This window comes from Panthera uncia, chromosome C2 (genome assembly GCF_023721935.1).
Source record: "Panthera uncia isolate 11264 chromosome C2, Puncia_PCG_1.0, whole genome shotgun sequence".
Taxonomy (NCBI): Eukaryota; Metazoa; Chordata; class Mammalia; order Carnivora; family Felidae; genus Panthera; species Panthera uncia.
In genome coordinates, this window is record NC_064810.1 from 88,905,263 (window position 1) to 88,928,312 (window position 23,050).

The following is a 23,050-nucleotide window of genomic DNA, read 5'->3' on the forward strand; positions in this document are numbered from 1 at the left end:
TATATATATATATATATATATATATATATATATATACGTATATATATATATATATACACACACATACATATATATAGTATACATATATATGTATATATATATAGTATACATATATATATGTATATATATAGTATATATATATAGTATATATATAGTATATATATATGTATATATACACACACACATACATATATATATGTATATGTATATATATATATGTTAGTCCTATTAACACTAATGAGAACCTCATGCTAGTATATTCATTGGAGGATCAAGTCTTGGAGAAATTAATTTTGCCTAAGACCATCCATGTTATGTCAGAAAGAATTTGAAGTCTGACTTTTGACTGTAACATCCACAGTAGCCTGTGAAAAATGAAGCATCTTGAATAGAAGAAATGGTACTTTTCTTTAGTAAATGGTACTATTTTATTTAACAATGGTACTATTTATTTAGTAAAAAGTATGATAATTTTCCTCAAGGATCAAGATTATTATTGATTCAATTAAAAAAATAAAAATAACTCTATCACTATAAATTACAGTTTTAAGTCTATTGACCAATATCACCTAACCTTTTTAATTACAACTATGGGTTCCAAGGTGTTCCTGTGCAAGCAAAATTAAATAGGGCAATACGACATGTCAACAGGTGCTTTCCTTACTCAGCTTCACTAGGAAATCAATTTAGAGCTTACATTGACTTTAGTCTAAAAGAAAAAGTTTCATTCTCAGGGGTAGTTTGGTAAAAGTAGACAGAATGGAAAAGCTAATAGTTTCCTAAATTCCTTCTCAGCCAGATAGTTACAAAATGGCTTTATGAACAGTATTGTAATAATCTTCTGAGATAGAGTAATTTTATATAGTATACTCTATGAGCCAATAATCAAATCTATGTTATTCACCATGTTCTTACTCACCATTTTCTTTACTCATATATCTTTGCCTACCTAGTCATGGAAAAAGTAAGAAAATGACTGAATGAATAGTTAGTTGCCAAACATGCATACACACATAAATATGTTAGAACAGAGGTCCCTACTCTGTTCTACTGAATGTAGAACTGAATGTAAGTTCTACTCTAACTGAATGTAAGAGATTTTTTTTGACACAAATACTTTTTCCTATGAACTCCTACATTATAGATTTTTTAGTTGTATCTACTGATAGAGAAAATACAAAATTATTAAAAGATAAAATGAATTCAGGAAAGCTTACAAATAAATTTATACTTTATTAACCATAAAAAATCTACTTAATTTGAAAATATAATTGCTTACATACATGTAAGGCCATAATATTGATTCAACTTACAAACTATGATGCTTGATGCTCAAATAAATTCAAAGACTTTTTGCAATAAACTTCCCCATGCATAGGGGCTCAGGATATATAAGTTTAGAATGTCTGTTGTTGGACAAGCCTGATTTGAGAAAGAACATAGTTTAGGAATATACATGTTAATTTAGGATTAGCACAAATTTATTATGAAAGTTACTAGATAAATATGGAGAAGGCTGTATGATACAGTGGAATAAATTTTTGGAATTTGAAAAGAATCTTGAGGATACTTTTTAAAAACACACCTTACTGTTGCAAGAAAACTAAAGTATTGTTTTCTTTATGATTAAAAAACATTAAATACTAAAATCAGCCCAATTCACATATATATTCCCCAAGTTGCATAACTTGATTATGTCTTTAAAGTAAGTAATTTGGAATAGAAGTTTGAGAGGTTGGTTTAGCTATTACATTTGCCATCTTACTAAAAATTTGTCAATTTAAAAAGGTTCTTTCATCAATGGAATTTGTTCATTTGAATTAGTTCTTTTGAATATGGAATAAACATTCACACAACTAATTTGAGTATAGAAAAGTATTCTAATTTGCAATGTGTATATCTTGATAAATTTTACACTAAAATTTTCCCACTTTTAAGACTTCTTATTTTTCAAATTAAAAAAGATGCTTGCTATTTTCTTTTGTATATTTTTGATATTTTCTTTATAGTCAATAGACATTTTATCTTTGTTGTGAGTACTTAAATAAAAAAATGAAATAATAGAATTTGCCCTTAGATATTTAGGATTCTTTTTTCCCCAAAGCTGAGGCAGCAAACAAACTAGAATATCAAATTGTTTTATTTTCCTAGATAAAATTGTATAGATTTTTCCCCTACATTTTCCCACTAAACTTCTTTTTTAAAAAAAATCGCAAAGTAAATAGAATATCTGAGAGTTTTACAATATTTTCATTATTTTTAATATGGCATCAATCCAATTATTGGTTGTTATATCCCATTAAAAATACAGTGCATCTGTGAAACAGAGACATATCAAAAGGTTTGAAACTTAAATATTCCAGTGGTATTCTAACAATGATCCACTGCATGCTAGATTTCGTTTGAATAAAGGCTTCCTAAGGTAGTTTAGATAGATAGATAGGTTAATAGGTAGATGCAGAAGAGACAGAAAGATAGAGGTATAAGAATAGGAAGATTGAGGGGTACCTAGGTGGCTCAATCAGTTAAATGTCCAACTTTAGCTCAGGTCATGATCCCATGGTTTGTGAATTCGAGCCCTACCTGGGGCTCCATGCTGACAGCTCAGAGCCTGGAGCCTGCTTCAAATTCTGTGTCTCCCTCTCTCTCTGTCCCTTCCCAAATTGCTCTCTCTCTCTCTCTCTCTCAAAAATAAATAAACATTAAAAAAAAAATAGGAGAATTGAGTAGAGGGAGGGAGGAAGAAAGGGAAGAAGAAAGGAAACCAATATTTTGAGGCCAATCTACAAACTGTAGAGCTAAGATATAATGCTAGAGTAGTAGACATTTAACATAACAGATTGTTTCCTAATTCCAGATAATTGCTAGAAAGTTAAAAAGAAAAAAAGTAATTGCATGCATCACTTGATCTTTTCTTGTCCAGTAATTGTCAACCTGTCTAAGGAGAAATACAATAACCAGGCAAACACAATTGTGGGTATATCATAGTCTATAGGTCTGGTAGCAGCAAGAGTAAGGTAGTTGCAGGTCATACATAATTCACTGTGATCTAATTCCTCCTCATTCTTACAGGTGATCTCAACAAATTAGCAGATGGTTGAGAGGCACATTCTTATCCTTGGTTTTGACAACTTTATTTTGTCAGTCAAAAAGAGACAGTGAGTGCACGAGAGCCAGAAGAACATATTAATTAATGTACATTTACCTCTCCCCATTCATATGAGCCAATATTGCCAAAAGCTGTTCCTCCCCATGAACAGAAAACAATTGTGCGGTCTGGTCTCCACCCTCTCTTAACTCTTAACATCAAGGCCTGGATAAAAGCTGTGATTATGGCAGTGCTGCTGGCCCATTCTTGTCCATAATAACTGTATGCAGTGTGATGACGGCTGCCAACTACGATATACCGATCTGGAAACAGAAGAAAACAAGGGCCATTAACACAAAATATAAACCCTAACAATAAATTTAATGACATTTACATAATCCTATTGCACAACCGAGCAACAATTATGTAAAATTGTTCTAATAATTAAGACTACTTTAACATTTTTCACCCACTGTCTTGATTCACACATCTGTGTATATCAAAGCAGAGGCAGCTGCTGAACTCAATTATGATTCCAAAGCTTAGATCCATATTACTATCCTTTACAACACGCATTTTAATTAATGAAGTATACAAATATGCCACAATGAAACCTTTATCTAACATTTTTCCAGAATCATAGTGGGAAGTGCCCTGTAAACAATGTGTGTATGCTCAGTAAATATTAATGAACTATTAATACATATGAGGGAATGCTTATCAGTAGCTATAAATATTAAATAATGTGGTAGTCATGTATGGATTTTGAAAAAATCCAAATGAAGTATTCAGGAAATTAATTATAGCTTCCAACTTATAGTTTTATCTCCTCTCTCTGAAGAAAAAAAAATCAACATCAAAAGTCATCCAACTACTGTAAAAGTTTCCTTCCCTCCCCTTCCCTTCCCTCCCCTTCCCTCCCCTTCCCTTCCCTTTCTTCTTTTTTAGAGAGAGACTCAGCACAAAAGGGGGGAAAGGACAGAGGGAGAAAGGGACAGAATCTTAAGCAGGGTGCATGCTCAGTGTGGAGTCAGATGAGGGCTTAAATCCCATGAAACTGGGATCATGACCTGAGTTGAAATCAAGAGTCAGATGCTCAGCCAACTGAGCCACTCAGGCACACCTGTAAAAGTTATCTTTTCACATATTTCATATAATCATACAAAATCCATTAGATACAACATGAAAAAGATCTGCATGACACATAGATGGGGCCTGCTCAATATACGTTACAGACTATTGCCAATAATAAGGTAGAATAAAAGCATATCTCCAGAGTTTCCTCTGATTTTGTTACCATTGAATGCTATTGGTATAGAACTATATTTATTTCACTAAATAGTCCTATACTTTCATGTAAAAGGTTTCTTCACCGAGTGTTATTTTATTCAGAGATGTCCCATAGCTCAATGGTGCAGACTTTGAAGCCAGCCTCCTTGCGTTTGGATCCAGTCTATTCAATTTGCTAGTTATATGACCTTGGGAAGCTTAACTAAGCTCTTTATGCCTTAATTTCTTCAGTATAAAATCAAAATACAAATGGTACATACATTATTCAGTTCCTTTGAGTTTTATTTTTTAATTTTTTAAAAATATAATTTATTATCAAATTGGCTTCCATATAACACCCAGTGCTCATCCCAACAAGTGCCTTCCTAAATGCCCATCACCCACTTTCCACTCTCCCCCACCCATCAACCCTCAGTTTGTTCTCTGTATTTAAAAATCTGGTATGGTTTGCCTCCCTCCCTCTCTGTTTGTAACGTTTTTTCCCCCTTCCCCTCCTCCATGGTTTTCTGTTAAGTTTCTCAAGATCTGCATCTTGGAACATATGAGTGAAAACATATGGTATCAGTCTTTCTCTGACTGACTTATTTCACTCAGCATAATACCCTCCAGTTCCATCCACATTGCTACAAAAGGCCAGATTTCATTCTTTCTCATTGCCACATAGTATTCCATTGTGTATATAAATCATATTTTTTTTTATCCATTCATCAGTTGATGGACATTTAGGCTCTTTCCATAATTTGGCTATTGTTGAAAGTGCTGCTGTAAACATTGGGGTACATGTGCCCGTATGCATCAGCACTCCTGTATCCCTTGGGTAAATTCCTAGCAGTGCTATTGCTGGGTCATAGGGTAGTTCTATTTTTAATTTTTTGAGGAAACTCCACACTGTTTTCCAGAGTGGCTGCACCAATTTGCATTCCCACCAACAGTGAAAGAGGTTCCCATTTCTCCACATCCTCTCCAGCATCTATAGTCTCCTGATTTGTTCATATTAGCCACTCTGACCAGCGTGAGGTAGTATCTCAGTGTGGCTTTGATTTGTATTTCCCTGATGAGAAGTCATATTGAGCATCCGTTTCATGTGTCCCTTGGCCATCTGAATGTCTTCTTTGGAAAATTGTCTATTGATGTCTTCTGCCCATTTCTTCACTGGATTATTTGTTTTTTGGGTGTGGAATTTAGTGAGTTCTTTATAGATTTTGGATACTGGCCCTTTATCTAATATGTCATTTGCAAATATCTTTTCCCATTCTGTTGGTTGCCTTTTAGTTATGTTGATTGTTTACATTGCAGGGCAGGAGCTTTTTATCTTGATGAGGTCCTAATAGTTCATCTTTGCTTTTAATTCCCTTGCCTTTGGAGATGTGTTGAGTAAGAAATTGCTGTGGGTGAGGTCAAAGAGGTTGTTGCCTGCTTTCTCCTTTAGGGTATGGTTTCCTGTTTCACATTCAGGTCCTTCATCCATTTTGAGTTTATTTTTTGTGAATGGTGTAAGAAAGTGTTCTAATTTCATTCTTCTGCATGTTGCTGTACAGTTCTCCCAGCACCATTTGTTAAAGAGACTGTGTTTTTTCCATTGGAAAAACTTTTTCCTGCTTTGTCAAAGATTAGTTGGCCATACTTTTGTGGGTCCAATTCTGGAGTCTCTATTCTATTCCATTGGTCTATGTGTCTGTTTTTGTACCAATACCATACTGTCTTGATGATTACTGCTTTGTAGTAGAGGCTAAAGTCTGGGATTGTGGTGCCTCCCGCTTTGGTTTTCTTTTTCAATATTACTTTGGCTATTTGGGGTCTTTTGTGGTTCCATACAAATTTTAGGATTGTTCTAGCTTTGAGAAGAATGCTGGTGCAATTTTGATGGAGACTGCATTGAATATGTAGATTGCTTTGGGTAGTATTGACATTTTAAAAATATTTATTCTTCCAATCCATGAGCACAGAATGTTTTTCCATTTCTTTGTGTCTTCTTCAATTTCCTTCATAAGCTTTCTATAGTTTTCAGCATACAGATCTTTTACACCTTTGGTTAGGTTTATTCCCAGGTATTTTATGGTTCTTGGTGCAATTGTTAATGGATCAATTCTTTATTTCTCCTTCTGGTTCTTCATTATTGCTGTATAAAAATACAACCGATTTCTGTATGTTGATTTTGTACCCTGTGACTTTGCTGAATTCATGTATCAGTTCTAGCAGCCTTTGGGTGGAGTCTGTCAGATATTCCATGTAGAGTATTATGTTGTCTGTGAAAAGTGAAAGTTTGACTTCTTCTTTGCCAATTTTGATGCCTTTTATTTCATTTTGTTTTCTGATTGCTGATGCTAGGAATTCCAACACTATGTTAAACAACAATGGTGAGAGTAGAAGTCCCTGTTGTATTCCAGATCTCAGGGGAAAAGCTCTCAGTTTTTCCGCATGAGGATGATATTAGCTGTGGGCTTTTCATAAATGGCTTTTATGAAGTTTAAGGATGTTCCTTCTATCCCAACATTCTTGGGGATTTTTATTAGAAAGGATGCTGTATTTTGTCAAATGCTTTTTCTGCATCGACTGACAGGATCATATAGTTCTTAGCCTTTCTTTTATTAATGTGATGTATCACATTGATTGATTTGCAAATATTGAACCAGCCCTGCAGCCCAAGAATGAATCCCACTTGATCATGGTGAATAATTCTTTTTATATGCTGTTGAATTCGATTTGCTAGTATCTTGGTGAGAATTTTTGCATCCATATTTATCAGAGATATTGGCCAGTAGTTCTCTTTTTTTGTTGGTCTCTGTCTGGTTTTTCTTCATACCTCACAGAATGAGTCTGGAAGTTTTCCTTCCATTTCTATTTTTTGGAACAGCTTGAGACGGATAGGTATTAACTCTGCTTTAAATGTCTGGTAGAATTCCCTAGGGAAGAGTCCAGTTCTTTTATTTGTTGGGAGATTTTTGATAACTGATTCAATTACTTCACTAGTTATGGGTCTGTTCAAATTTTCTATTTCTTCTGGTTTGAGTTTTAGTAGTATGTGGGTGTTTAGGAACTTGACCATTTCTTCCAGGTTTTCCAGTTTGTTGGCATATAATTTTTCATAATATTCCCTGATAATTGCTTGTGTTTCTGAGGGACTGGTTGTAATAAATCCATTTTCATTCATGATTTTATCTATTTGGGTCCTCTCTCTTTTCTTTTTGAGAAGCCTAGCTAAGGTTTATCAATTTTGTTTATTTTCTCAAAAAACCAACTCTTAGTTTCATTTATCCATTCTACTGTTTTGTTTTTGTTTTGTTTTGTTTTATTTTATTTTTGGATTCTATATTGCTTATTTCTGCTTTGATCTTTATTATTTCTCTTCTTCTGCTGGTTTTGGGGTGTCTTTGCTGTTCTGCTTCTATTTCCTTTATGTGTGCTATTAGATTTTGTATTTGGGATTTTTCTTGTTTCTTGAGATAGGCCTGGATTGCAAATGTATTTTCTCTTAGGACTGCCTTTGCTGCATCCCAAAGGGTTTGGATTGTTGTGTTTTCATTTTCATTTGTTTCCATATATTTTTTAATTTCTTCTCTAATTGCCTGGTTGACCCATTCATTCTTTAGTACAGTGTTCTTTAACCTCCATGCTTTTGAAGGTTTTCCAGACTTTTTCCTGTGGTTGATTTCAAGTTTCATAGCATTGTGGTCTGAAAGTGTGCATGGTATGATCTCAATTCTTTGGTATTTATTGAGGGCTGTTTTGTGACCCAACATGTGATCTGTCTTGGAGAATGTTCCATGTGCACTTGAGAAGAAAGTATATTCTGTTGCTTTAGGATGCAGAGTTCTAAATACATCTGTCACGGCCATCTGGTCCAATGTATCATTCAGGGACATTGTTTCTTACTGATTCTGTGTCTAGATGATCTGTCCATTGTTGTAAGTGGAGTATTAAAGTCCCCTGCAATTACCACATTCTTACCAATAAGATTGCTGTTGTTTGTGATTAATTGTTTTATATATTTGGGTGCTCTCAAATTCGGTGCATAGATATTTATGTTGTTAGCTCTTCCTGATGGATAGACCCTGTAATTATTACATAATTCCCTTCTTCATCTCTTGTGACAGCCTTTAATTTAAAGTCTAGTTTGTCTAAGTATGGCTACACCAGCTTTCTTTTTTTCTTTTAATTTTTTTAATGTTTATTTATTTTTGAAAGAGAGAGAGTGTGAGCAGAGGAAGGGCAGAGAGAGAGGGAGACACAGAATCTGAAGCAGGTTCCAGGCTCTGAGCTGTCACCACAGAGCCTGATGTGGGGCTTGAACCCACGAACTGTGAGATCATGACCTGAGCCGAAGTCGGATGCTTCACCAGCTGAGCCACCCAGGTGGTCATACACCAGCTTTCTTTTGACTTCCAGTAGCAGGATAGATAGTTCTCCATCCCCTCACTTTCAATCTGAAGGTGTCCTCAGGTCTCAAATGGGTCTCTTGTAGACAGCAAATAGATGTGTCTTGTTTTTTTATGCATTCTGATACCCTATGTGTTTTGATTGGAGTATATAGTCTATTTACATTTAGTGTTATTATTGAAAGATATGGGTTTAGAGCCATTGTGTTATCTGCAGGTTTCATGGTTGTAGTGATGTCTCTGGTCTTTTGTGGTCCTTGCAACATTTCTCTCACAGAGTCCCCCTTAGGATTTCTTGTAGGGCTGGTTTAGTGGTGATGAATTCCTTCAGTTTTTGTTTGTTTGGGAAAACTTTTATCTCTCCTTCTATTCTGAATGACAGGCTTGCTGGGTAAAGGATTCTTGGCTGCATATTTTTCCTGTTCATCACATTGAATATTTCCTACCATTCCTTTCTGGCCTGCCAAGTTTCAATAGATAGGTCAGCTACTACCCTTGTGTGTCTACTTTGTATGATAAAGCCTGTTTATCCTTAACTGCTTTCAGAATTCTCTCTTTATCCTGGTATTTTGCTAGTTTTCCTATGATATATCGTGCAGAAGATTGATTCAAGTTATGTCTAAAGGGAGTTCTCTGTGCCTCTTTGATTTCAATGTCTGTTTCCGTCCCCAGATTGGGGAAGTTCTCAGCTATGATTGGTCAAATACACCTTCAGCCCCTTTCTCTCTCTTTTTCTGGAATTCCTATGATACAGATATTGTTCCATTTGTTATGGAACAATATGAATTGCATTACTTAGTTCTCTAATTCTCCTCTTGTGATCCTGGATTTCTTTAATCTCTTTCTTCTCAGCTTCCTCTTTTTCCATAATTTTATCTTCTAATTAACCTATTCTCCCCTCTGCCTCTTCAATCCTTGCTGTGGTCACCTCCATTTTATTTTGCACCTCATTTATAGCATTTTTAAACTCATCACGACTTTTTTTAAGTTCCTTGATCTCTGCAGCAATAGATTCTCTGCTATATTCTATGTTTTTTTTCAAGACCAGTGATTAATCTTGTGACTATTATTCTAAATTCTTGTTCAGTTATACTGCTTATATCTGTTTTGATCAATTCTTTAGCTGTCACTTCTCCCTGGAATTTTTTTTTGAGGAGAATTTCTGTTTGGTCATTTTGGCTAGTTTTCTGTCCCTTATGAGTTTTTTTTTTTTTTTAATGTTTTATTTATTATTGAGACAGAGAGAGACAGAGCATGAGCAGGGGAGGGGCAGAGAGAGAAGGAAACACAGAATCTGAAGCAGGCTCCAGGCTCTGAGCTGTCAGCACAAAGCCCGACACGGGGCTTGAACTCACAAACCGCAAGATCATGACCTGAGTTGAAGGTGGATGCTTGACTAACTGAGCCACCGAGGCGCCCCTGCCTCATGAGTTTTAAAAGCTTGTTGTGTGCTCTCCATCTGCAAGCACTGCTATATTAAAGGGGCGACACACACTGTCCAGGGCCTGGCCCTTCAGGAGGTATTTTTTTTTGGGGAGAGTGTTACTTGCTTTCTGTTGTTGTGACTTTGGTTATTTTCCTAGTGATGTTTTGGGCTCTCCACCAAATGTGCTTTGATTTGTTCCTTGAAGTAGCCCTGGAAAGGAAAACAAACAGGAAACAAAAACATGCAAACACACAAACAAACAAAAAACAAACAAACAAAAAACAATCCAAAAGTAAAAAACCAGAAACACCCACTACAAGTAAAGAACAGGGTGGAGGTGATGCTGATGGAAGGGCACATACAAAGAGAAAAATGACAGGGGTGGGGAAAAAGAAGCAATAAACATTGACCAGGCAGAGAGACTAAAAGGCTTAATCCAGAGAGAGAGAAAGGAAATTAAGGAAGGGGGCAGGTGGAGAAGAAATTAAGATAAAGTTACCCAGACAGAGAAACTATATGGCTTGATTATTCCAGAGACAGAGAAAGGGAAGTAAAGAAGGAGGTATAGAACATGTATCAAGAGAATGGATTAAATATGTCTGTTTAGACAAACCAACAACCAGAGTAACTAGCCTAGAGGAGGGAAGAGAGAAGAAGGAGAAAATGAAGGAAGAATATATCTAAATAACAAGAATTATCTGAGAATTAATCCAGGCAATGCAGCAGCACTGGTCTGGAGGAGTGGGTCCTCTGGTTCCTCAGCATCTATCCTGTCCCAGTAGATATGCAGTCACCCGGCACGGAGGGGCATGGTTTGGTGTAGATGAGTCCTGCCTTCACTGTGGGCCCTGCAGATCAATCCCTGAGGCTCCACCTTGGTGGTGGTGGGGAGAGAAATGGCAACCCCCCCTCCCCCACCCAGTCTCTTCTCCACAGACCCTGTGGAGCCATCCACACTGTGCTACGGGTGCAGACGAGGCGGTCTGTCTTGTTCCATTGACTCCCATGCCCTGGAGCTTGGCTGGGATTTAAACTCCTGCTCTGTGAGCCCTGGCACTGGGGAAGCACCTCTCTATGCCACCTGATATGTGGTCCTGGCTTGTTTTGTCCTCTCTCACAGTACTCCAAGGAGGGGACCACTTTCTCCTACTGTGGACTGAGCCCCTGACCCAGCTATTGAGTCCAGGACTGGTTTCCCTCCTCCCAGGTGCGAGAACAGGGCACCCGCCCCGGTCCAAAGAAAGCCCACAGTTAGAGATGGGATCCCTCTCTGTCCCCATCTGAGGTTTTTTCTCTTGTCCAGATACAGTCCTATGCTTACCCAGTTGCTGTTTCTCTCCCTTTGTTTCTCCACAGAAGGGGATCCCTCCCCTTCATGCCTACACAGCCCGTTTTATCTGCCCCAGTTTGTAATCACCCACATATGACCCACCATCCCAGTGTCTCCCTAGTAGATTCAGACTCTTTTCCTCCCAGACTCTTGGGGTTCAAAGTCCTTTGGCTTCAACCCATCTTTGTTTCAGAGATGCAGGAAGTATGGATCCCCCTACTTCTCTGCCTTGTTGGCCTCTCTCCTAGTTGCTTTGAGTTTTAAATGAGTTACTATTTGCAAGACACTTTTAACAGGGCCTATCACATAAGGACTGCCTATGTGTGGAATAAATGAATTATCCCTTTACTTCGTGGCAGCAAAAAGCTATTTGATGGGAAATCACTGTGTGAAGCTATTTTAGTTTTCTATACTGATTTTTGAACCAGCAATAAATTTGATCTGCCAATGTTTTATGAAAATTTAATTAATAGTATATATACAGTGGCTGTAAAGGTTGAAACTCAGGAAATGTATTTACTCATCTCTGAGATATGTGCGAAAGTTCTGCTTGGGATTATCTGTATTCTAGATAAACCATATGTAAAAGCCTTAATACTAATTGATGATTGTTTCTACTTTTCAGAGCCATTAAATAAGAAAATCATGTGAATGAACACCTAATATTTTTGTGTAGGTTTCAAATAAACAAAATTTGAGAAGCTTTACATATTATACACTGAAGAATACTACTAGTAAATTGATTTTAAGAAATTGATTTTTTCTATATTGAATTTCAATTAGGAAAGTTATTTTACCCTAAAGCTAATATAGTTTTGTACAATTTGGTTTTTCCATAAAAACTAGCAAATGCACCAATGATGACAAATATTTCTGGTGCTTCAGTTACAGATTCTGATGATGAAACCTGGTTGAAATAGTTCAAATGCAACAGTACCAATTTCCAAATCTATTTATACATTGTATTTAAAGACATTAAATCAGAGGTTGTTCGCCACTGCTACTGTAAGGAAATCAGAGAAAATATGTATCTTCCATAAATTTTATAGAAGTTGGCTGGCAGGAAACTTGGGGGTATGTAAAACTTGATTTCAGAATTTTCTGGGTTATCAATTATAGAGTCAATTTGACTAAAGTCGTGGCAAAAAATAATTCTCCAAGGAGAACTTGAGTAAATATCCCAACCAAATCAACAAAAGTGACAGAAGTGTGCTAAACAGACCACTGCATTCTACCCTGCATACTAAGCACATCAGATAGCAGCATGTGGCTCAACCTCACAATTTGGAAGTGTTGCTATATTAATCTCTTAATTAATATATGTACCAGTATGTTTTACTTTTTTAGCCTGCATAACATCATCTGAAGATGCCATAAGCATCCCAAAGACAGGTGGAAAATAATTTAAAATTTTACCAGGTGATCATTTTCATAAGCATCTTCAAAATCTAAAGCCATGAGCCCTGGCATTAGGCAGAACAGTCAGTGGACCAAGGCTCATAGAAAATATAGTATAACACTGAAAGATCATATTTTGGAAATAAAAAACTTTTATTTTTTAAAAAAGACATCATTAAAACTAAAATATTTTCTTTCTAAAGTAGTATTTTCTTGATAAAAATGAAAATTCCAGTGGTGTTACAGAGAAGAGCAATAAAAAAACAAAATAACCCAAAAAACCTTTGTTTTTTTGTGGCTTTTCTTCATGATGCACATGCCAATTTAATAAATCTAAACTCTGTTTTCTCATTTTGGGTTTTTTCCCCTTACACTTCCTACTTTGATTTATTTTTGAAGAGAATAAGAAAGAGAATGAAGACCTACTTCTTCATTTCATATTGACTTACTCTTATAGTGGCGTGTGTGAACTAGTTACATCTAAAGTAGGTCATTTAATTATGCTATTACATTGTTATAGAGAATTTTCTTGTGATGGTTCATATAAAGTATAGATTATAAATAGATTATAAATATAGATATAAATACTTAGCCCTACTTACCTGGAGATGTCAAGCCCTTTAAATATCCAACAACATTAGTAACTGTTTTGAATTTGGAAACTGTCTGAATTTGCATGCTGACAATTCTCTGATCTGAAAAAAAAATTTAAGCTATTTATTCTCCTATAATGTGTTATTTTTTCTTAAAAAGTCAAATTAATCTAATATCATTACAAACAATTGGATTTTTCTAGATAACAAAAGTTACACTTTTTGACATATCTTCTCCATATTTTGTGTAGAACTTATTTTAGGTACTAGTTATACAATGATGACTAAGTTACAATTGCTGGCCTCACAGAACTTCAGAGCTTTAAATAGACAATTCTAAACTTCACATTCAGAGCTACAGTGAGGTTCAACATGAGAGCACACAGAAGACCTCAGGGAGATGTGGAAAACTCCTATTTTAAAAAAAAATATGTATTGGATAAAGATATTTCCAAAAAAATTTACGTACTTTTCTAGCTTCAGAAAAAGAACATGTAGAAGATAATTTAACCTTTACTGTATGACTCATTATTACATTATCCCATTGAAAACTAAAGTATTACAGAAATTAAAAGAATAGATTTCTAAAGCTATACATATTTCCACATATTTCAGTCTTCATTTTCATCTGTGTTGTTTTGTTTCTCACCTCCATTCTAAATCACCACATATTGCTTTGCCTTTTTTGAGTTCTTGCATCTATGCTTGATATTCAAACATTTTGACAACAAATAAGGCAAAGACACCAATCAGGAGATACATTAGTCACAGTCCTAAAGCTGTCTTTGAAGACCTTTAGGGGTAACATATATTAATCCTGTATCTGATGGATCCCAAGAAGTCTGGAGGTAAGGGAGTTTCTAAGAGAGGTTCAAAGGTAGCCAGGAGGTTCTGTTGGGGGGGGGGGGTGACTATTAGAAAGTAGCTAATGCAAAGTGGCAGGTCTATACTGACAGACCTTCCAATATCACTTTTTTCTGCTAGATGAAAATTGTTACAATAAATAAGTTTCTTCCTTCCTTGAATGTACCCTTTCTAACAACTTAAATGGGAAATCAGTATACTGGATTTGTTAATAGTATAACTAAAACAAAAGTAGAGATGCCCTGAGAGAATGCCTGAGCATCCCATATATGAGAAAAGGAAATCTGCTTAGAGCACAAGTATTGTGGTTTTAATTCAGGTGCTATGCAGTTTTGTTTGTTTTAAATTAATATAATTTGTTTCCTACAGCAGTTTCAGATTTACAGAAAAATCGATCAGAAAGTACAAAGTTCCCAAATATCCAGTGTCTTTCCCCTGACCCTATTATTAACATCTTTCATTAGTGTGATATATTCATTACCTTTGATGACCAATATTAATACATAATTATTAACTAAAATTCATAGTTTACATTAGGGTTCACCCTTTGTGTTATAAATACTATGTGTATTGAAAATGCATAACGCCATGTATCCAATACTACAGTATCATACAGAATAGTTTGTCCTAACAATTTCCTGTGCTCTACCTTTTCATCCTTCCTCTACCCCCTCCTTATTGAACCCCTGGCAACCATTGATCTTTTAAATTTCTCCATACTGTTGTTTATTTCCAGAACATCATACAGTTGGACTCATATGTTTGTTTTTAATGCTCTGTTCTACATTTGTTCCAAATAGTCCAATTAAGTAAACTTTATTATTATTATATGTTAAACGTTTATTTATTTTGAGAGAGAGAGAGAGAGAGAGAGAGCAGAGGTGAGGGGCAGAGAGAGAGAGAGGCAGAGAGAGAATCCCAAGCAGGCTCCATGCTGTCAGCACTGAGTCCAACACAGGGCTCAATCTCAGGAACAATGAGATTATGACCTAAAATCAAGAATTGAGCCATCCACATGTGCCCAGAGAAGTGAACTTTACATAAGAGAGTCATTACTTTTTGTTTTAAAAAAAATCTTTCCAATCTATTTCTTTAGCAACTTCTTACTACACCCATAGCCAGAAGCAAGGGAAACAAAAGCAAAAATGAACTATTGGGACTTCATCAAGGTAAGGAGCTTCTGCACAGTGAAGGCAATAATCAACAAAACTAAAAGGCAGCCTATGGAATGGAAGACAATATTTGAAAATGACATATGTGATAAAGGGTTAATACCCAAAATCTATAAAGAACTTACCAAACTCAACACCCAAAAAACAAATAACCCAATTAAGAATGGGCAGAAGACATGAATACACACTTTTCCAAAGAAAACATCCAGATGGCTAAAAGACACATGAAAAGATGCTCAATATCACTCATCATCAGGGAAATACAAATCAAAATCACAATGAGATACCACCCCAGCCCTGTCAGAATGGCTAAAATTAACACCTAAGGAAATAACAGATGTTGGTGAGGATGTGGAGAAAGGGGAATCCTCTTGCACTGTTAGCAGGAATGTAAACTGGTGCAGTAACTCTAGAAAACTGTATGGAGGTTTCTCAAAAAATTAAAAATAGAATTACTCTATGACCTAGCAATTGCACTACTAGGAATTTATCCAAAGGATATAAGATTGCTGATTCGAAGGGACACATGTACCCCAATGTTTATAGCAGTGCTATGAACAATTGCCAAATTTTGGAAAGAGCCCAAATATCCATCAACTGATGAATGGATTAAGGAAACTCCACAACAGAATACTACTCAGCCATGAAAAAGAATGAAAGCTTGCCATTTGCAAAAATGTGCATGGAACTGGAGAATATTATGCTAAGCAAAATAAGTCAAAGAAAGACAGACATCACATGATTTTACTCATATGTGGAGTTTGAGAAACTTAACAGATGATCATAGGGGAAGGGAAGGAAAAATAAAAAACAGAGAGGGAGGCAAACCATAAGAGACTCAAATACAGAGAACAAACTTAGAGTCGATGGGGGTGGAGGGGTGGGGGAGATGGGGAAAATGGGCGATGGGCATTAAGGAGGGCACTTGTTGGGATGAGCACTGGGTGTTATATGTAAGTTATGAATCATTGGATTCTACTTTTGAGGCCAAGACTACACTGTATGTTAACTAAATTGAGGAATAAATAAATACATATATGTAAATTAAAAATTAAAAAAAGATGTTTGCTATACCTTCCTCAAAAATTCTCTTTCAGATGAAAAAATATCACTTCTCTTCCTACTTTGCTAAGAGATTTTATCACAAGCAGATGTTAAATCATCTTTTGAGATAATTGTAAGCCTTTTCACTTTACAATATTAAAAAATGCATATATTCCTGGAATAAGCTCTACTTGGTCACAATATGTTTTCTGTAATTGGTCACTAATATTTTTAGGATATTTCAATAAATATTTATAAGTTATTGATTGACAATTTTACATACCTTTTGTCCTTATCTGATTTTGATATCTGGATTATACAACCTCACAAATATTTAGAGACATTTGCTTCTTTTTCTAGATTTTCTAAGAGTTTATATGTAGCATGAGGATTTTCCATTTTACAAAGGAGTGCTAGGATTCATACATACACTGATCCTCATATTTTGTGTGAGGGATGGGGAAAGAAGGTACATTCTCAATGTATATTTTCATTTCACTTAATATTTTCAAATAAATAATAATGGTTATAAATACATTATGATTTTTAACATTTTTATTTCTTCTAATTCACTTGGATTTAGTTGTTCATTCTATTCTTGTGCTTCCAAAAAAAAAAAAGCACTGCCATACATCTGTTATTTTGTCCTCTTTTCTGTCCTTAACTCACTTATGTTTCTTATTTTTCCTTTATCAGTTTTGCTAGAAGTAGCTAATATATTAGTATTTTCAAAGAATGAGTTTTGGGATTTGTAGATCCTCATTTTATATTTTTTCAACTTCAATATTAAGTTCTATGTTGACTATTACCTTTGTTCAATTCTACCTGGATGCATTTAAGGCTATAGATTTTCTGTATAGATGTTGTACATTAATTTTGATACAGTCTTATTATCTTACATTCTAAATTTTAAAATTTCTATTATCATTCTTTTCATAATATACATATTAGTTCAAATAATTTTTTAAATATCCAAATACAAGGTGTGTGTTACAGTTTTAATACTGATATCTAACTTAAATGCGGGCAAAAAACAAGCTTTATATGCTACTGGTATTTTGATGTTATGTGAGACTTGTTTTGCGACCCTTAGGGTATTGCATCTGATAAATACAGAATATACATTTTAATAAAATGTTCAATATAAAAATGGGCCTTTCTTGTTAATGACTGCAGCATTTCCTATACATGTCAAATAGATCAAACTGGAAAACTGTGTAGCTATAGCCTTATAGAATTGTTGTATATATTTTCTGTTAATGATTGAGACATCTTAAAGTTTCTCATATGATTTGTATTTATTAATTATCCTGGTAATACTATCAAATTATTATTTGCATATTTTTAGCCCAGTTAGTTTCATGCATTCATGCATTTGGAGTTGCTGTATCTTTTGGATTTCTATACAGAATACATAGAACAATTATTCTTTACATCTTCTCTATCCCAAGTTTTTTCTAAAGTCTTCCTTCCCATTCCCCTCTGATATTAATATAATTACTCTATCTTTCTTTTGCTTAGTATTTCTCCAATACATATTTTCCCAGCATTGCATTTGCTTTTGCCAGGCATCCCAGGGGCATCTCTGGCTGGGGGACAATCTGTATGCAAATTTCTTGGCTTGGAGTTTCTGTACTACAATAGTAGTGAAAATTCTGAGCTAGAGTTTTTGATTTCCAAAAACAGATTTTTTTTTTCATCCGGAGCTCAGATGAAGAAAACTTTCCTCCAACAGTATGTGAATTCCTTTCTAGTCTTTCTACTACCATCCCACAGTCCTGCATTTATATAGGGATGCCAGTTAAAACCCCTTGCTCCCTATAGGCATATAACCACGTCTTCTGTCCTTGTGTGAATGCTATATTCCCACTCTAACTTATCAGAACTTCCCAATACTAGGCAACCGTAGCGTAAACTCTTTTGTTTATCTGATTTTACATTCCATCTTTATCTGTTTATCTTCCATCTTTAAATATTTTATCTTGCCTTCTGCACATCCTGAAGTCTAAGATTCCCATTTAGAAGAAACACAGCGGTCTGAGAAAGTGAAGACAATCTTTTGCTCTGAGAAGAATGCTGTATTTGCACTGGATCCTTCTAACCAAGAGCAAGACCTTCTTATGTATCACTGAGCAAGGGCCAGACCAAAATAATGATATGTAATACAGCAAAAATCACCTTTTCATCAATTATTTGCATCCCCATACATGATACCGATCCTAATACATACTGTTTTATAATACTCCATATCCATGTCTGAAAACAAATATGCATAGAGTCTGCTTCCCTTCACTGGAAGCAGCACCATGATCCCACTTTCAATTTTAACAATGAATGTCAGCAAAACTTTGGATAAACTCTTATGATGCATCTACTGCTGTTGGCATTACTAGTTTAAACAACTCTTGGTAAGGCAATATTACTCCTCATAACAATAAAGATAGCAATCTTGCAAGTTGGAATTTATTTTATAAGAATAATTGAACTCTTCCCAGTATAATCTATAATAGCAATTACAGAAAACAACATAAATATCCCAAATAAGGAGATGACTTAGAAAATTATGACAAAATGTGCCTGTTAAAATGTAAAAATAATATGTAGAATCATGGATATGCTCTAATGAAAACAATAGAATATCCAAGAGATATAGAAAATGACTGAACTTAGGTAAAAATGTGTGTGTTTACAGGCAAAATATTTAAGAAGATAGATTAATAAATGAAACAAAATTTGGGTTAGGAAGGCCTCCCCGGGTCTGCTGGGGTGAAATACTGTTGTTAAAGAGCTTGAACAAATCTGAACCCTTGGACATTTATTCTTTTACTCCAACTCCCAAGGGGTGATGGGACTTACAACCTAAGGAGACCATCTCCTATTGCTCTGCTTTATAACACCAAATCCCTGAAAACTGAGGCTGCCTGGGGAACAGGCAGAAAATGAAAGAGGTTTAGAATAGTTCCATATTATCTGAAGACATATTGACTCTCATTATGGAAGCCCAAAAAGATATACATTGGAGTCTCACTTGAGCTCTGTCTTCCCATAAGTCATAAGAAGGGTAGCTAATACCTCCAGAGTAACATAAACCCCCAGCCTAAAATATCTAGATATCCAGTTGTGAGGTCCACAGCCACACAAAAGAAACTTAACACAATGAACACATACACTAACCAAAGTAAACATATTGCAACACACAATACATGAATTTAAAAATAAGTATTATAATTAAACACAAAACATAAGGTGATGCATTAGCAATAAGAAATAACCAGAAAACATTTTTAAAAAGACATAACAGGTAAGGAAATAGAAAAATTGAAAGAAATATGACAATAGATAGGGTGAGTAGAGATAATAAGTAATAGATAGCTATAACTGAAATTGAATTTGAGAGCTATATCAGATTGAGCAATTTTCCAGAAACAACAGAAAAGGGTAGAGAGAAAATATGAAATTACAATTAAAATTCATGGTGGACAGTAATAGGAGTTCTAAAAAGGATACTAGAAAAAGAAGAAGAAGAAATGGAAGAGAGAAAATATTTAAAGAAAAAATATTTTTCCAGAAAAAAAGGAAAAACACATTATATATTTTATACAGTAAAGTGTAAAAGCATGAAAGACATAGAGAAAAAATTTTAAAGTTCCCAGAGTGAAAAGCAGGTAACTCACAAAAAAAAAGAAAGAATCAGATTGATATCAAGCTTTTCAAAAACAATATGACACCAAAAGCCCATAAATTAATGTTGTTAAAGAAATTTTAAAAATAGCAAGAGAAACTTTGAACCTAGAATGTTTGGTAACAGGAAAGTGAGGGCAACTAAGGTGTCCATCCCTGGAGTAACGGATATATCAAGTGTAGTAAAGCTACTCTTTTCAATATCATATAGCACCTAGAAGCAATGTGGTAAATGTACCTAGGACAGCATAGATAGATATTAACCACAGAGTGATACATGAAAAAAAAAATAAATAAGAGAATTAAAAAAACTATATTGCTCAATAATATTATACAATTAAATGTTTATATATTCAAGAACTAAGTACACTTTCTTGTTTTCTCCTTCGCTTCCTTTCTATTCCTGAATGATTCAGTCCTAAGGCCATTAGGTGAAGTTGGCCAAGGTTATCACCTCTGACAGTGGCAGTAGAAGATGATGGCACTGTGGCCCTGAGCAAGGGGTTGAAGATCATGTGAGTTAAGGAAAGCATCTAAATGGGTTGGGGTGGTCCATCACGGGGTGTCAGGGCCCAGTGTGTGTGTGTGTGTGTGTGTGTGTGTGTGTGTGAGAGAGAGAGAGAGAGAGAGAGAGAGAGAGAGAGAGCACCTGGAAATGGGGAGGAATGCAACTGTCAGAGGGAATACTGCAATAAGAGAAATCAATGCTGCAGACTGAAAAGGGCATCCCCGTTTAAGAACTGAACAACACACAGTGTTAGGGGCTGAAAAGGGAAAGGAAGTTAACTGCATTGGGAGTGGGAGACAGGCATAGCATTTGATATAGGGTGAATAGTCCATATGGGGCTGTGCCTGGCTTGATTGTCAGAGCCATTATGGAGTGAGAAAGGCATTATTTTTTTTTAGTGTTTATTTCTTTATTTTGAGAGAGAGTGCATGCATGAACAAAGGAGGGGCAGAGAGAGAGAGGGAAAGACAGAATCCCAAGCAGGCTCCACACTGTCAACACGGAACCTGATGATGATGTGGGGTCCAATCCCATGAACCATGAGATCATGACCTGAGTGGAAATCAAGAGAAAGGCGCTCAACTGACTGAGCCATCCAGGCACCCCGAGAAAGGCATTCTTATGGAGGAAATAGTAAGGACATCAGTTGGTTATACACAACAGAACTAATTAACCCATGTAATATTTAAGATAATGAGAAGCAGATTTCTCACTATGAATTGATTTGCAAACATGGAAGGAGAAAAAACTAGGTCTTGATATGTCCTTTTGGTTTTCTAGATATATATACACAGATATAAAAATAAATTTAGATCTAATCTATTTGAACATATATATTCATACATATTTATGTTAAAGTATATTTCTCTAATTTTGTTTACTAAGAGGTACTGAAGAAAAATAACACTCCAATAGCAACGTGCCCATCTAGAATCCACATCTTGTTTTCCAGATAACATTCTCTACTCAAAGGAACTAGGACTCTTTGGAGAAATGGCTGATAACAGTGTTGGGGCTAGGAAGTACAAAATGATTTGGTAGATCAAATTTTTGCTGTGTAAAAAAACTAAGGAAATTCTCAAAAAAAAATAATGAGAATATGCCAACAGAGAGAAGCCTAGGTTGAAGGTGCTATCTTGGGCTGAACTGGGACAATTTGAGCATCAAAATAAACACAGTACTGAATTATAACCCACTGAATAAATTAGGGATATAAATCCATTTATATATAGATACTATATATACATACACTACATATATAAATTGGTACTTTATATACATATATATATATATATACACACTATATTGTATTTGATACTATATATATATATACATAAAAATGCTGATACTATTGATACTATATCTATAAATAAACACACAAATAGGAAAAAGAAAGCTCTTCTTTACAGTAGAATGTCAATTAATAAAAGTAGAGGGATGATGAACTTGGAAGGCCACCACCATTGGCATTATCTTTGTAATGACTAATTGAGAAACAAGCATGACTTCAAGTGAATATTAATTGTAAGGAGAAAATTTAAAAAAATAGTAATTTCAATGAGGAGTCCTCACAGACACTTCCTTGATCAAATCATCAAAGTTAGCGTTACCAATGATGGGACAGACTGATATCAGCAACGGGAAAAACAGTTTCACTCTGTAATATTGCTGCCAAATGTGCAGAGGCTTCAATTATTCAGGAGAAAACATCAGATAAACCCAGACTTGGGGAACATTCTGCAGATACTGGCATATAAGCTTCAAAGGTGGTAAAGCAATGAAAGCCAAGCAATGACTGAGACTGTTCCAGGTCGAAGGAAACGGGAAACTTGATAACTCACAACACATAACCCTAGTTTAGATCTATTTGATATTTAGGACATTACCGAAACAACTGGCAAATCTGTATGGGGCTTTTGGAGTGCCTGGTAGTAATGTATCAATGTTTCATTCCTGATTGTGATGGTTGTGCTGTTTGTGTAGGAGAATACCACTGTGGGAGAATTCAGATGTGATGGTTCAGCATGTCTGAGACTTTTTCTTGGGTATTTGAGGGAAAAAATATTGTTTATACCATTCTTGAAACTCTTCTGTAAGTTTGCATTTATTGCAAGATTGAAAAATACTTTTGAAATTAGAAAATCCTGGATAACATTTAGGTGCACTTTATTATTTAAAAATCAATGCGTGTGTAAGTATGTATGTATTGCTACTTTAAGATAACATTTCCAGCTCACATTTGCCAAATGTTTTCTGTCTTTCATGCTTCAAAGTTTGATA

At 35.1% G+C, this 23,050-nt stretch overlaps 1 protein-coding gene across 8 annotated transcripts in view; it reads right to left on the minus strand.

Moving 5' to 3' along the window:
* The window catches only part of NAALADL2 (N-acetylated alpha-linked acidic dipeptidase like 2), a 1,336,058-nt gene that overhangs the window by 315,236 nt on the left and 997,772 nt on the right, over positions 1–23,050 (minus strand). For all 8 annotated transcript variants that reach the window (XM_049629585.1, XM_049629587.1, XM_049629586.1 and 5 more), the window contains 2 exons: positions 13,511–13,603; positions 3,206–3,411 (listed from right to left, as the gene is read on the minus strand). In XM_049629585.1, coding sequence (XP_049485542.1) covers positions 3,206–3,411; positions 13,511–13,603 — 299 coding nt within the window. The remainder of the gene's footprint in view (positions 1–3,205; positions 3,412–13,510; positions 13,604–23,050) is intronic.